Genomic DNA, 16,254 nt, shown 5'->3' with positions numbered 1-16,254 from the left:
TGATTCCTTATTTACAGGCTTAAGTATTGTCCAGGACCAAAACCATTACCTTATAATTCTAGACTGTAACCTAAACTGGGGTTCTAACAATCAGAAGTCAGGAATCTCAATTAAGATTTACCCACAGTGACGTGTTTCATTAGCAGGTAACATGAAGAATCAATATTTTATGACCTGCCACATCTTTGAGTCATCTGTCATGTTTTTTCCTTAGATGTTGAAGTAATTTGACAGCTCTAGAGTAGAAGGAAGCAAAACAGAAAATAAACTTTTGCTGGTGTCATACTTTCAGGCAAATTTAACAGGTAATTGTCTACAGCAAGCAATTAAAACACATTGGTCTCTTATTACAGAACAAATTCCATTCCCTGGGGCATGAGGGAAATGCAGCTATTGCTGCCACTAAGCAATGTGGAGATGAACACTGATTTTGGCACTTTATATAACAGGGAAGCAGCAAGATCCACCTGCAAAGCCTCAGCACTTTTTCTCTGCTGGGGTCCCACTGCTGAGTCCTCAGGTTACCAGAGTCAGTAGGACCACAGACCTGTAAAGGAATACACCCATCTGGAAGATACTGTTTGTCTGTTGTCCAGGTAAAAAGCACAACAAAGGAAGGAGATTAGATTATATAAAGAGGAGGGAGGGAAGGATTAAGATGATATGTCTGGGCAGTTACCTACAGGTTTAGAAATGTCATGCATGCTCATGTTATTTCATTTCTGAAGTTTCAACTTGAATCCCATTGCACTTGAATCTCAGCTTTCAAAAAAAACCCACCTTCTTTCGCTCATAATTGCAAAGAAAATTCCTAGCTCTCAGGGAATGTTAGGTAAATAGGAAAGAAATCAGACTTTTCAGAAGCTTGTGACTGTACGTCTCCCTGGTTTGCCAAGATTTGCAGCTCATTAAGCCTTTCTGGAAAACAAGGGCTTCATTTCATGAGCAGCGTTGACAGGATGGGTCTTTTTTCTCTTCTGGTGTGGAACAAAAAAGGAGACGTTTTCATTTTTCTGTGGTTCTGTAGGTAGGTAGTAGAAAAGAGCCAGTTTACAAAGTAGCCAAGACCTTGTTTATCACAGTATTTTCTTTCATTTTCCACATCCCTCTACAATAACTGTTTTGATGTGATAAAAAATAGAAGCACCTGAGAAAACTTCAGTCTCAACAAATCTGTATTTTGCACTGAAAATCCCTTCAATATGAAGTTCCTATGGGCAATACCAGGAAAGACAGGGAGAGTGAAGAAATCTGAATGACTGCATATTTTCTTGTCTCCAAGCAATTTATAATCTGAGACATTTCTAGTAACGGATTTTGAGAAACACCTTGGAGACAAAAGAGGAGGGACACACAGTGCTGTGGGGGCTGCAGGAATGACCACCAAGCTCATCTCCAGGGTTTGGTGACCCACCACTTTGGGACGACCATGAGCCAGCCGCCGTTACCCAACTACAACCACGGCTGATGCTTTCCATAGTGCCCACATGGAGCGAGCCAAGCGCTGCTGCAGGTGCTCGGTCCATGACACCGGGGGCTCAGGAGCGTGTCCCAGAGACAGCCCAAGATGGGTGCTAGGCCACCTGTCCCCAGTCAGCGGTAGAGGGCCAGCACAGCAAACACCAAGTGCTGCAGCTCTGCACAGATGCCTTGTCAGGCATGTCAGAAAAGAAAGGAGATTTTTTTTTTCCATGAGTTTCTGCTTATTTTTAAATTCGCCAGGACTGAAGAAGCAGCTTGGCTCACCCCAGCTGTTGGGACTTTGCTGCCGGCGATCCCCTGTCCCGTGATCTCAGAAACCCAGGAGAACTTTGCCCTTCCCTACGACTGGGTTGATCTGAGGCAATGTGACCGCTAGAAAAGGATTCCAAATGAGGAGATGTTTCAGTGTCTGAAGCAATGAAATATTTAATCCCTGCTCTCTCTGGGATATTCATCATCACAGATTTACTTATCTGCTGCTCACTGACAGCAGCGACTGACAAGGACGATGACAGCTGACATACATTAACCCAGCCGCACAACACAAGCTATCACTCCAGAGCAGAAATCCATCATTATTATTAAACACCGAAGAGGTATCTCAGTTGGCGCTGGATACTAAGCACAGGTGGCACCTGCACTGAAAAGTCATCACCGGTGGGGTCCGTTGGAGGTGAGGGGCTGTTGGCACAACACAGAACCCCGGTAGCCCCAGCATGGCCAGCAGCAGTGGCACTGGTCCCCAAGCAGCCCAGCGCTGAGGGCACACACATGCTCCCACCGCTCCCATGCTCCCACCGCTGACCTGGCCCACAGTGCTGGCTGCAAGGCCATACCCTGGTGGAGGAAAATTAGGGGGAAGGATGGACAAAAATCACTTCTTCAGGGGTAGAAGAATGGAGACCTTAATTATAGCTTTGCTAGAGCTACACAGCAGGACAGTGCATTAACCCCCTCACTGAAGGCTGTAGCTGGAGCACCAGGCATTACTGCACAGCTCCTTGGGGAGTGATGCTGGGGATGCAACAGGCTTGTGGTTAAAGATACTGAAACTGCTCATTAAGCTGTACTTTGATGGCTGTTACACTGGGTTCCTCTCTGGAAATTGTTCCTTATTGCTGTGAGAAAATTCAACTCATATTCGCAGGAGTCCTGACATGATTGCTCTTACAATGTCATTTGCACTTGTCATTTCTTTGGGTTCTGAGTGAAGCACAGGTAATACTGTGCATGGTGTCTGTTGACAGCTTGTCAGAGCCTGGAGGAAGAGCGGGGAAGGGTGGTTGAGGTGGGGCTGAATTGTCTTCTGGAGGCTCCCATCTCTGTACTTCCCATACTGTTACCTGAGCATGTGGTGTAGACAAAATACCTCACTTTAAGATGGTTGAGGTGAGATTGACTTCATCCTCATACTTGGCCTGTAAGTGTGGCTTGTGCCCAGAAAGACTCTGGGGAAAAAACAGCACACACTTGTTTATAATGGTTACAATCAAGATCCAACCTGAAATCTTTGAAATATTTTTGTTTACTATGAGAAACGGAATATTCTGTTGCCATATCACAGCCTCCCAAAGGTGATGGGGACACAAAGACTGTCCAGGACAGGCAGCTGATAAATATCAGCTATTCCATAGCAGGCAGATAAATGCACTGTAAGGAGAACAGTTGTGGCTTGTGCAGACCAGGCTCCTTCTCTCTTTGTCTAAGCTTCCCCCCTTTTTACAGATGAGCTCAATTTCTGAGCAAATCTATATCAGTGTCTTTATCTGTTGGATTGTTCTGAACTATTACTGTCTCTGAGGAAGGGGTGACTGAGTTTTGAGGAATCATGGTGAAATGGGGTTTTGGTCTGAGATGGTGGGGTGAGGTTTTTCCCCTTCCCCATTAGTGTTTTCCGCCAGGCTGTCTGATTCTTGAGACCATCCTGCTGTCTCTCGCTGTGACAATGGCATCCTTATGTAGAAAGATGGCATTTACACAAGAATTGCTTTACAGTCATTGATGGGAATGGCCGAACTAATGGCAAATTGTCCACGCGTGTGTGTGAATCAGGTGTGGAGAAGGAGGAAAGAAGTCCCCAGGGCCCCTAAGCCCTGGAGCCAATCTTACACTGTATGAAGTGTGATCCTTCCAGAGGGAATAAAGTGGGATATTTACAGCACCATATGGATGATGCATTTGAGTGTTAGAGAAGGCTCCACTGCAGAGCGGGAGCTTGTAGAAAGACCTGCCCTTCAGACCGCTGATGGTCTTCTCACTACTGCAAGAGACACCACAGGTTTCAAGTGAAGTTCATATGGCTAAGGTTTCTGTATTCATGCCTTCATGTAGACAGGCCTCAAGGACAGGGCTAGAAAACACAGCTTCCCTCCAGTGATTGTCTCCCACAGACGGGAGGAAGGCAATGCTGGGAATTATGCTCTTTTCATTGTCCTCACCATTGCATATGTGCAGCAGTTGATGAGACTTGTATGCCTAAAACTGCAGGGCTGACTGGGTACTCCGGGTTGTTACCTTCCTACTCGGAACCAGAGGAGAAGGAGCATGACCGGGACCCCGTACCACACCCGTCATTCAGGGCTATTGCAAACCAGGCTGCCTTCCTGCCTGCTTTTCAGCTGGCAGCTTCCTAACACAGCCCTCCCCTTCCTTCTCTGTGAAGGGTTTTTTCCTCTGCACTGCCAATCACAGTCTGCTTTCTGTGCTGAAAGCTCTTCAGGGAAGGAATCTCCTCCTTTGCAAGAGTGCACTTCACACTCCTACAGCAACTCATAAAAATTTTTTAAGGGAATAATATAAATTAATAGCAGTAATAAATCTTTATATTAATATATCGTCCAAAGCTTGTGTAAATCAGTTTTGCAGCAATCCTGCAGGGCAGCTGGAAAGGGAAGTTGACTGAAACGATGCCTTCAGGACCATGAGCATCCAACGCGCTCCTTGCTGCACATCAGACAGATTTCCATGATGGATGATGGTCACAAAAACCTTGCCCTCTTCTTAGACCCTGGCTTTGCCATCTCCCATATCCAACTTCTGTTCTAGCTGAATATCACCTAACCCTATAGAGATATTTTCAGCAATTTTACCTGTTATTTCATGGTTTTGGAAATTATCATGAGCTTTAGTCAAGATCCCAAATATTTCCTATTTGCCTAGAGAGCATATAGCCAGTTAATAACTGTTCCTGTGCTCAGGTAAGCTAACCATTAAGCCGCAGTTTTGAAACCTTGGACTAAAGCTTCTCAGGTCCTTATCTTTCTGTTTCCCATAAACATGTAGCTTGGCACCTGGAACTGTCTCTGAGACAGAAATGGGATCAATGTTCACAGCTCATTAGCAGGTTTTGATTGAGACACAACATTACAGCAGCAAACCACTCCAAGAGGACTTTGTGCTCATGGTGAAGGACCCACAGCCTTGCCTTGGGGAGCCCCTGCCCCTGGGGTTCTCCAGCTGAAGCCCTCCAGCTGCAGGACCCTTCCCACCCACAGCGAGCCCCAGCAGCCACAGCCCAACACACCCATCAAATTTTCTCTTCGCACCAGCATAAGTCCCTACATAGAGAAAGTTCGGAAAACTTTTGGAAAACCCTAGATGTGTTTTTGCATGGCAGAGAAGCAGGTGGGATGTGTGCTGTGCTCCCAGGTCACACAGCTTTGGTGCTGGCTGAAAAACAGAGAAATTCATTTCACAGAAAGAAAAGAAAGTTTGGTTTTTTATTATCATTCTGCAGCATTTAAGATTCACCAGAATTAATAATTTTACTGTTTTCTGAGACTCTTAAAATGAACCTTATATAGAAGTTTTAAGTATTATGTTACTATTAAAAATGAGGAAATTTCGTTCACAAAACCATCATTTTAACATGCCAGAAAAGCCAAAGAACCATCACAGCCTTGCTTCTTTCTGTTAGGAGGAAAAACTCATTCTACGAATCAGGAAATCAATTGGAGAAACACAGTCTGTTAAAAAAAAGAGCAGAGCCCGGTGTCTTTCAGACCAGTAGTAGTTTCCTTATGCAGAGATCCTGGCTGGCACCTTCAAGAATCTGCTTCGATATCTTGGCTTTCTCCCAGGGCTGAACTCCTACTCTCTCCCTGCTGCAGAGAAATGCAGGCTCAAACCAACCTGAAGCCTGAGCATCACTTGAATCGGTGACTGGGTCTTCTCGAGCTGGGGCTTCTCAGGGCATCCCCAGCCCGCGCTGGCCCTGGGCGCTGCCTCCTGCCCTTCCTGGTGGCCGAGCACGGACAAGTAGAGCTCTGTGTCAATGTCAATATGATTTGCTTTCCCAGACCAAAGATGCACCAGCATCAACTTCTAGCATTACCCAGCACAAGAAAACACCTGGAAGATAAAAAGCTAATAAAGCTAGATATAAACTGTTATTAATAAAATTAAGAAAAAAAAAATAAAGAGTATATGATGACAATCCAAACATTTTCTGGCTCATCTGGTCAGGACCTTATCAAGGTACCTACACTGACACGGCTGCATCCTCGGAAGGACACTCAGTAAACGAGGACAAATCGAAGTTCATAACAGTTTTTAAATAAAGATGATGCAGAGCTTTCTGAGTAGTCTGATCACGCGGCTTGAAGGCTGGCAAAGCAAACAAAAATACCAATGGATGCTCTGGGTTCCAGGACAGAAACTGAAAAACAACTCCAGCAAATGTGCAGAATATAAAGAAAGTAAAATATTTTCTTATTAAATAGTTAAGTAACAGGAAGAGTTTAGGAATCACTGTTCAGGGAATCCTGTTTAGTGACAGCAATTTATTTGACCATCTGGGTAAAGAAAGACTGCAGCAAACCACACAGAGGAAATAAAAATTGATGAACAACAAATAACTGATTTTGCTTGACTCAAGCCTACAACTCTGCAGAGCAGGAAGCTACTTCACGTGAAAGAGGTTATTGATGAAGGCATTTCAGCCTCTGTCCAGTCCTTCCAACAACATACTAGATCTCCCGCGCCAGCAAACCTGTCTTGAGACGTGACTCCCATCCCAAACTCACCAGAAACATCACCAAGTACAAAAGACAAATTGATGAGCCTTCTGAAAAAGAACCACCAGAGGAAGGAGCATCTCTGTGATGCTCCACAGTAAAAGAAAACTATTTATGAGAAAGAATAGGAGGCTTTTTGCTGTGTTTGTTCATTATGATAAAAATCCTCCTTTTCTCAACAGGCACAGAGCAAATATTGAAGCAGAGGAAAACACTGCCCAGTGTTCAGCAGGGTCTGATCACTACATCTCAGTGTTTCGGTACCCACCTCAAGCGGACACACAACCCTTGTTCAGGGCACACTGTGCTGCGTGTGATGGTAGGAGAGGGGCGATCGTGCCTGCTCGGGAGGTGCTGCGGTGCCAGCACCACGCTGTAAAGCTGTGGGACCCAAAAGCCGTTGGTAGCAAGGAGTGGGTAGCAGAGCCATCACCCAAGGGAGCCCTGTTCCCATCAGCCCAGACTGGTGCCGGTAGATGACAGGGATGACAGCTACAACTTGCTCCATCCTTGGATAGGTCTCTCTTCCCTCTGCCTGTCGCTTTCCTCCTGTCTTTCTCACCGACACATACGCGTATGTTGTGTTCTTGGAGCTGCACTCAAACCAGAGGAAAGCTGCTCAACCCAGGGACCAGGCAGGGTGGCAGGGAAGCTTGGAGCCCGTCCATATTTGGGGTTTCAGAGCCTGTCACTGCCACTGGGTTATATTTAGGTGTAGTTGAAGGAGGATGCTTTGGAAATAAGAAAATCATTGGGTTCCAGTGAGGTACCTTCTTTAAGTTGCTCTAGCCCTGTTTCTCAGGATTTGCAGTCAAAATTCACCTGCTACCCCAGGGAAGGTCTCACTGACAAGAGCAGCACAGCTGACTGCCATACATAGCTTGGCTCTTGCCTTCCTACCAGTCTGGCCTGCTCCTTGGATCCCTACACCCAGACCAGCCCCTAGGCTGTTAAGCTTATCTCACTGAGCCCTCCTGGGCTGGGGGTGAAATCTTAGACCCACCTTCTGCAAAGCCATTTGCTCTCCCATGAAAGCTGTCCTGGTACACAGCTGCACACCCTAACAGGACTGAAAATACCTGTCCTCAAACTGTGCTCAGACAAGATATTTGACAGCCTGTTACAAGCAACTAATCCACAACTGTCTAATAAATTGACATTTCAGGCTGAGGATTATCTTCTATGTGTGGGCAGGAGCTTCTCCCTTTGTGTCTCCACGCATGCTGTTAATCACTCTGTGCAGGATAATTATAATTCCAGGATTCACACACCTCACTTTGTCCATCTCAGACTTGGGCCTTCAGTCTCATCCAAGTCTGCGGTCACACAGAAGCCAACGGCACTGATCCACCCTAGGAACCATGTCGAGATGCAGTGAGTCACCCCAGGAGGGCCCTGTCCCTCTCCAAGGACTGCCCACAGCCGCACACCCAATGCCTGACTCTGAGAGAGCTGACGTTATGTGAGATCCATCTCCAAGCTCAGCTTCCATCTTCTCTCTCCTCCCAAAAAATCTTCTCACCTTTATCAAAATTTCCACCTGAAAGAGAAAAGGAACTTGAAGAAGTCAAGACGACAAATGGGTAGACTGTCTTGATGCATCCTGGGCTCCAGACTTAATTTCCCAATATATCTTTCCTTTCATACTTTGGCAGAAGGTGGTCAGACTTAATTCTTCATCCTTTGTCATCCTTTTTTTTTTTTTTAAATCAATTTGTCTTGACAACCACAATATTCTCTGGAGATTTTTGCTTACTGTCATAACAGTTTCAAAAATATTCTGTCTGGAGAAATAAAACAACCCAGAAAATAATGTTTCCCTGCTGTGTTGCTCTTTTCCCTCCATAGCACACTGTCTACAACCAGCCTCCGAACTGACCGACATCTCCTCCTGCCGTGTGTCAGTCTCGACATATAGCAACAGAAAAAAAACAATGCAAGAATAAATTGGATTATAAAACTACAAGAAGTGGCAAGGAAGATCAGCACCTGGCCAGCAGGGCAGTCACTGGGCACATTAAGTGTGCAAGGAGTGTAGTTTTAGGTCTGGTAATGCACTGTTTTTTATTGTGAATGACAGTACATGAGTTGTTGATGGCAAAGGTCTGTACAGCTATATGTTATACACAGATGCTCCATACACAGCAACCTGGTAAAATTGTTCTGACTGGAACCTTCAGCCATTTTTATGTTTCTTCTTGGAAAAGGGTGTCTAAAAAAACATCATCATCTGTTCAGTGGTTAACTCAGACCATCATTGCCCCTGCGGCCCTGGAACCATCCTTTCAGATGCTGGACATGCCCTTATGTGGCTATGAACTGAGCTTTCTGCCTGCAAAACAGCCTGGACCCTCCTTTCCACAGACATTCAGAAAATTCTTGAATGCTCCTGAAACCATTTCCTACAGCCGTGGAAACCCTTCCTGCAGCCTGTGCCCTGGGACTCGGGTGCTGCCACTAACAGGGTGCACAAAATGCTGCCCAGCAGCAGGTCAAATACCTTTCCCCTCAGCTGTGGTTTCGTAGGGCTTGCATACCAAATGGGTAAAAACCTTGCTGGTTTTTATGCGATTCGAGGAAACACGCTTCGGTGGCTCTGGTGTGGATGGGTCATTTATCATGTTTTGTTGAAAAGATGCTGGACAGTCAAACACTGGAAGAGGGCTGCTAGCAAAATAATTGGGGGATTTCTGTCCATTCTTCCTTCCATCTCCATAGGGCAGCCTTGTTCCCTCCTCACTGTATCTAAACTGCCGTGAAGGGGTAGCAGGCACCAGAGAGCACAACTCATTCACCTCCTGGTCACGCAGCTATTTCCAGGATGATGTGTGGGTAGCATCTCCAGAACACATGGTAGAGTTTTGTCTTGGATCACTAGCTGGTGCCTGGCTGTTTATTGAGAGTGCCGTATTTGCCAAGGGGAACTTCTCAGGGCAAGGCATAAACACTCCCCAGTGAGGCCGTGGCAAAGGATGCTCAGTGCATCAAGGGGAAAAAGGCACCCACAGCAGGTAGGCAAATGGGAACACACATCTAAAGACACCACTTTTCCTCTCTCATCACATGAAGACTAAAGTCATTTTCTCGGGCCACCGAAATAGCTTTAGTTATGTGCTTTAAAGGGAGTATCTTCAAAGAAAGAAGATGGGACACCAGATGCCCCCTGCAGCTGGGCATCTAGCTCCCTTCTTGCCTTTTAGTTATAGACATCTATACATTGCCCAGGCCCTGAATGTATGTCACTATTTGAATTTCGGGGTGCAGTAGCTACAAGTGAAGTTTTAATATGTTTAGCAGCGTACCAACCCTGATGTGAACAACAAAACTATTTACCTGTGGTTACAAGGAGCTGACCCAGCCCATAGGCAGAAAGGCAAGAACTCATTAAAACTGAACTTGTCCAAATTTTTTTGACCTAGCGTCCAGGCAGGAGCGTTATCTAAGGTGCCTCAGCATGTTTTCAATTGCAGACCTTGAGCAGCAATGTTTCTTTCCTCCTTCATCTCCTCCTGTACACCAAACACAGCACCAGCATTCAAGAGAGATAATGTTGCTCCCTAAACTAGAGGAATGCAGTGGAGATCTCTGGTGATTCATTAGCCCATGGGCTTCTGCCAGCTGATGTGGTTTTGGGATAGCACCGATTTTGGTGTCACCATGAATGCCAGTTGCTCTTCAGCTCAGTAATTGTGTTTGGGGGCACCAATAGATGATTAACTCATGCAAAGGTGTTATTTTCTAGACACCAGTGAAATAAATGGCAGAGAAAATCATATAAATATGGCTGGTGGCAATTAATGGTTTAAAGTGTTAAGATTGTTGGAAAGAATATATATTCAGACCTAGAAGGTCTGCCTTTCTCTGTATATTTACTATACATCTGACTGCCTTTACAGTAACAGCATGTAAGGGGTTATCTGAAATTTGGTATGTGCTTTATACTTTGGCAAGGAGCAACCTCAAAATCTCGTCATGGTTCATCTTCAAAACAAATAAATATCGGTGGCCTCCCTCTGAACACTAAACACTAGACACTAAACTGCTGTAAATCCCTCCCACAGGACTGTACCCCAGCACTGCAGCCAACAGAAGTGACTGCCCTAATTAAGTGGGTTAAATATGAACAACAACCATGTTGTCAGGGTGTCAGCCTAACAGCCTTTCGAGACTTTAAATAGAGAGTTTAACAGCAGAGCACCTAGGTGGTGAGGGTAATACAGCTTTCACGAAGACTGCTTTCATTAACTGATTTATAGGTAACGGCACTAGAAAAGAGTTGTAAGTAGCTCTGAGACAAGAAACTTCAAGGATTCAGAAGCCTGTGCTGTGATACAAAGCAGACTGAGGGATGCTGGATGTGAGTGACTTATTTCTGCTTTATCACCTGCGCATCTCTGGCATTTATTGAATTTAATTTCCATGTGAATAACACCTGTGTGCGAAATTTGTCAAAAGAATTAATGAAGGTTTTTGTATGTTACAACTGAAACACCGAGTAGTGCTGGAGTAAGCACTGTTAAGGATTTGAACAACATAGGTACACAAAATTATGATTTAAAATAACTGAAAGAAACGGCTCATTTGATTCTATTGAGCTCAGATTGCTCCTAGGAGTATCAGGGCACGTGCTCGTCACCATACAATTTTGGCTTTCCCTGGATTTCAGTTTCACCAACTATGGATTGCTTAAGTTGCTCACAAAAACACATATCTCCCTTAGCTAAAAAACAGATTGAAGGGTCAAGCACTTTTTTGTTCTTTTATTTAGTAGTGCCACTTACACATACTGATATTTACCTTATTAATTACATTTGTAACCATATTAATTAAATACACCAAAATTTCCAACTCAGACCATTTTAATAGGTTTTATTTATCACAAATAAGTCTATTTCTCATCCATTCTTCAAACATCTTTTTTGCTACATGTTTTAAAGGGAGAAAGGAACCTTGTGGAGCTATCAGTGGCAAATTTTCTTCTACAATTGGAAGCTACCATCCCCACAGTAAACACTGTATTTTGTATTCATTTTCTGACAAAAACAAACCCGATCCATTTGTCTTCTGCAGGGCCCTCTTTAACTTGCCTTATGTTTCTTGCATAGCTTATTTGCTACTTTCTAGTCTCAGCAACATCATTTCTAAGTGTCTTCTTTGTAGAATATATCTGGGCTACAGATATATGCTGAATACATGTGAGCCATAACAAGTAAGGACTTTCCCTCCAAACCAACTTTGCTTGAGAAATGTCATTTTGTTGGAAGCTGATGGGGGAAGCAGGCACCCAGGGTCCACAGCACGATGGTGTAGCTACCACAGGGCTCCTCGCTTCATGGTTGCACCATCCTGAGCTCCCAGGTCTGGGCATCCTACTCCAGGGCATCACTCTCCCTGGCATCTATGGTCAATTAGCAGCAGGTCAAGGTGACCATGAGAGTCAAGGTGTGTGAGGAACTGGTGGGAAAGGGAGAAGGTGGCTGTTCCATGTAACATGGGGCAGAGATTAAGTATTTCAGCCTTCTAACAGTAATATTTTTAAGAGTGTCTGATTCAGAAACTCTTAGTTCACTGTAATTTCACAATTAAATCCATTCTGTTTCTTTTATTTTCACAAAAATTGTGATTTCCCCTGAGCTCTGCATTCCAGCAGTCTCCTGCAGAGGCCCCGCGTTCCAAGGAGGGCAGTGGGGTTGTGAGGGTGGGTAGGACCTCTGACCAGTGACCCTCCCACGGGAGGCAATGGGGTGCCTGCCCACCTAATGACTTCACCCTTTGGGCCAAGTGATCCAGAAGAGTTTTTGCTAATGGTGGCTTTGCAGAGCTGATTTGGCGCAAGAACCTTCTGTTCACTGCCAAACACTGGAGCAGTCACGTATTTATACCTGTGTGTATGTGGGTATTTGTAAACGGATTTTCTCACCAAGCCCCTGTTCTCACGCTCTGCTCCCCCCAGCGCTGACCTTCGGGTGGTCCCCTCCTGCGAGGAGGAGCGTGAGCCTTCGTCACCCTGACTGATGGCAGTGCCACCGCAGCCCGTGGCCGCTCTCCTGTGCATGCCGCTCTCTTTACAGTGTTTGCAAACTGGATGGGAGAGAATTGGTTTTTAAGAGAGAGTTTGGGCTCTGTCCTCATTGGGGTCTGCTCTCTCAAAATTTAATACAAGGTGTTAACTCAATTTTAATTCAATTCATGATAGTCATCTAGAAAATGTCATTCTTGTGCAATACACATTGTATCTTTATTTTCATGTTGTTCAAAATTTAGATAAAACAATCCCATTATTTTGAGTTCCTGTGTTGATCAGCTGATGAAAACTGATTTTTAAGAATTCCAGATTACAAATCCTTGTCGTATCTGAAGATTAAACTTGTCATTTTTCATGATAAATGGAAATGCAAATACTGGAGTGTATTAGAATATTGATCAGAGGCTTGCCCTCAGCCAAGCACAGCGTGAACATCTTTATGTCTGCTGGCAGTAAACCAGCTTCTCTCTTCTCTCTGTTTTGCACAGTCCTACTAAGCCAATCCTCACTAGAATGAGCACAAAACAAAACGAATAACAGCTTTTGTACATCAACATTAAAACTGGAAGAAGCTTGGGAAAGGGCCTCCGACAGAGAAGAATGCTGATGAGTGCAAACATGCTGGATGGGTAAGCGCCACCTTCTAAACATAGATCAGCCAGACGTGGAAGTGTTTTTCAGAAGAGAAATGCAATCATGGATTACACACCAGCTCATTAGAAACTGTTGCTGAATACAGCATCCAGAAGACATGCATGAAAAGTCACATTTGGGGAATAAATTAAAAGGGGTGTAGTTGTTGCTAGATAAACATATGTAATATATATGCATTGAAGAGGTTTGTAAATGTCATTTTTTTTATTCGGATGGAAAGCAAAAAGCTTTAAAACCTTTCATAGTAGAGAGGCAGTTAACTCCAGACTATTCCTATCCCAGTAGCCAAGAAACTGATAGAACATCTCTCTTAAATTAGCATTTATAAATAGACTCTCTGAATGTTTCCATAACCTAGTGGGAAAAGCATAACTTTTACTGCTACATTGCTGCACTTCATTTACTTCACTGTATAATAAGTTGACTAAAACTGTAAAGCTTCTCAATTTTTACTGCATATGTGTTAAAATTAATATATGTCTGTAACAAACTTAAGACTGAAACATTATTTCTGACCTATATTCTAGTTCTATGAAGCATATATACTATAAGGTATGTCTGACTGAATATCATACTACTATAATTTCCCAAGACACATAGAATTGTTTCTATCTGAAGTGATAAAATAAAAGCACTTGATTTCTTTTTTTTTTTAACAGGAGAAAGTCATTTACCCCATAAATGTAATATACAGCTGCTCACTGCAAGGGCATTTCTATTCTTTTTGCTTGTTCTGCCACATCACTGCTGAGGGATGCTCTCTGGCCCATGCTAATGCCAATCGGGAGAGGTGATCTAACAATCTAACTAAAGGCCTCGTAGCAGAAAGCCAGGACGCCAAGTCCCAGGCACGGAGCAATGGAGGGAAGGTGGGACCCTTTGTGTTCTGCTCCTCTCCAATACCCCCCAGCATGGCACACGTCTCCTCCTGGCTCAGGACCGGGCAGGAGCACCCTAAATCCAGCCCAAAATGAACACTGCAAAGCTCATTTCTTCACACTTTTTTAAGCCTGTTGCTTCATTCTTTGGCTTTTGGGGGAAATGGCTAAAATAATGATTCATGACTAGTATTGATCCCAAGTAACACAATACACTGAAGATATGAGTAAAACATGAGTTTAAACCATTTTTACAGCTATTGGCTGCACAACACAAATTGTTCCAGAATTTAGTGCATGAATCTCAGAAAATTTATTTTTGAATGAAAAATTATCTTTAAGCAATCAGTCAATAAATGCAGGAAATTAGATCACTCTCAGTCTGAGTACCAGTGTGGCGCTGCTTGTCTTAGAGGCAACGCTGCTGTGAATGTCTGCCAATCAAATTTATGTGTGAATCTGCGCAGCACTTTTTAAAATACATGTTGTTTCAATCCAAATCTGCACTTGTACCTGTGTGTAGGAGACTCTCCTGACTCCTACAGGACCAGCATTAGAGCTGGTCAAAAACCCCAGGCAAATCAATCAACATGTTCCCAATAAATATATTCCCAGTACCTGCTACTGACTGGAAGGGGATGGAAGGTAAAAATCAAGTAGTTTACACATGAGGCTGCATACATTCATTAAGGTCCTGCTTCAGACAGGTTTTTAAATCTGTGGTTCATCCAACCAGCATCAGCTGGAGAACGTACATCCCTCAGGCCTGATGCGTTCAGGAGCCCCTGTTAAACGGTGTCTCGGTGAAGCCCATCAGCATGCCCCGCTCTCCTGGCTCGCAGCCACACTCTCACCTCAGAACCCGGCAAAAGGGTTTGCCATCTGGGTGTGCTATCCTATCACCATCTTCATTCGCTCCTTAGATTTACCTCTGTCCCACGTTATTGCAGTCATGGCACCTTCGCTGTGACAAATCATGGAAACAGGGTTTCTCTGTATTATATCATTTTGTTATGGGCTACTAAGTTTTACATCGTGGCAACTGTGTAATGTAAAAGCCCTTTCTAAATGTACGCAAACATTGCAAAAAAAAAGTGTCATCACAAGACCTTGCGACCCTGCCAGGGCAGCTCTGTGAATATGTACCATTTCATACACAGTCAGAAAGGCAGACGTACCAGGATGTACAGCACTAAATGTTGACTCGGTATGAATAGTATGTTTTATCTTCTTAAATGTTACCGCCTTCCCATCCCACTCCATTGTAACTTGTCCACTGTATTTTTTTTAAGTCAACAAACTGTAAAGAAAACTGTTGAAATACCTGATTTTCTGTAAAAAGTAATAACAACAATAATTTTTGTTACTTTAAAGTATGCTTGGTATTAAAGTACCTAATAAAGTTCAACAACGAATTTTGTAGCATACTAAAATAAAGAGTGGTAGTGCTTTTCTTCAGCTCATCTGTGGCAACAACTGCTGTCATTGGGATTACTGTCCTCCTCCTAAATGCAAGTCTGGCCCCCTCCTACACACCTGTACCTACACAGGTCCCTGAGGTATGTAAAGTCCAAGCAAAACTGGGTTCCTTAATGAGTGCAGGGATTTATACGCATGGGTCAAATTCACAGCATAAGAACCTTGTTTCTAGGTCATCTCCATCCTCTGGTACCTGACTATATGTATATGGGCAACAATATGAAGTTCCCGATTACTTTCTTTGGTATACAACTTAGTTTGTAGTTAGAGAAAGGAGAGGGTAAATTATTTAAAAATTAATTATAGTTAAATAGAGAACTGCCAGGTTTGTAGGATGCTGAAGTCCTGTTTATTTTTATAGGCAACACATTTTTGTTATTCCTAAATAGATTAGAAATCTCAAAGAAGTGATCTGGAGGACACAGAAATTTATTCCCCCTAATTTTGCTACATGAAGTTACACCAGGGCTGTCAGGGGCTGTCACAGACGTACATCATCCCAGGGCTCGAACCAACAAGACGTAAGTACTTTCTCGTCAAACAGAGGCTGGATTTGCCTCCATGATGCTGATGCAGTGGTATCTGCATTTGGAGACATATAGAAATGATTGTGACTTGCATCTAATTATTCCCAAGCTCCCAGGCTCTGCCATATTTTGACTGCAGTAGCGGATCAGCTTCCCTCACACCAGCCAGCTTCCCCTGGTCTAGGTGGGAACAG

General features: G+C 43.9%; 1 protein-coding gene across 2 annotated transcripts in view; it reads left to right on the top strand.

Annotated features, from left to right (window-relative positions):
• LHFPL3 (LHFPL tetraspan subfamily member 3) overlaps window positions 1-15,491 on the top strand; it is a 256,868-nt gene extending 241,377 nt beyond the window's left edge. For both annotated transcript variants that reach the window (XM_065859775.2, XM_065859769.2), the window contains one exon: window positions 13,011-15,491. Coding sequence is in view for 1 of the 2 variants with exons in the window: in XM_065859769.2 (XP_065715841.1) it covers window positions 13,011-13,039 (29 nt within the window). In the remaining variant the exon portion in view is untranslated. The remainder of the gene's footprint in view (window positions 1-13,010) is intronic.
• Window positions 15,492-16,254: the final 763 nt, after the last annotated feature.

The sequence above is a fragment of the Patagioenas fasciata genome, chromosome 1 (genome assembly GCF_037038585.1).
Source record: "Patagioenas fasciata isolate bPatFas1 chromosome 1, bPatFas1.hap1, whole genome shotgun sequence".
Classification (NCBI taxonomy): Eukaryota; Metazoa; Chordata; class Aves; order Columbiformes; family Columbidae; genus Patagioenas; species Patagioenas fasciata.
This window is presented reverse-complemented; position numbering and strand designations above follow the sequence as displayed.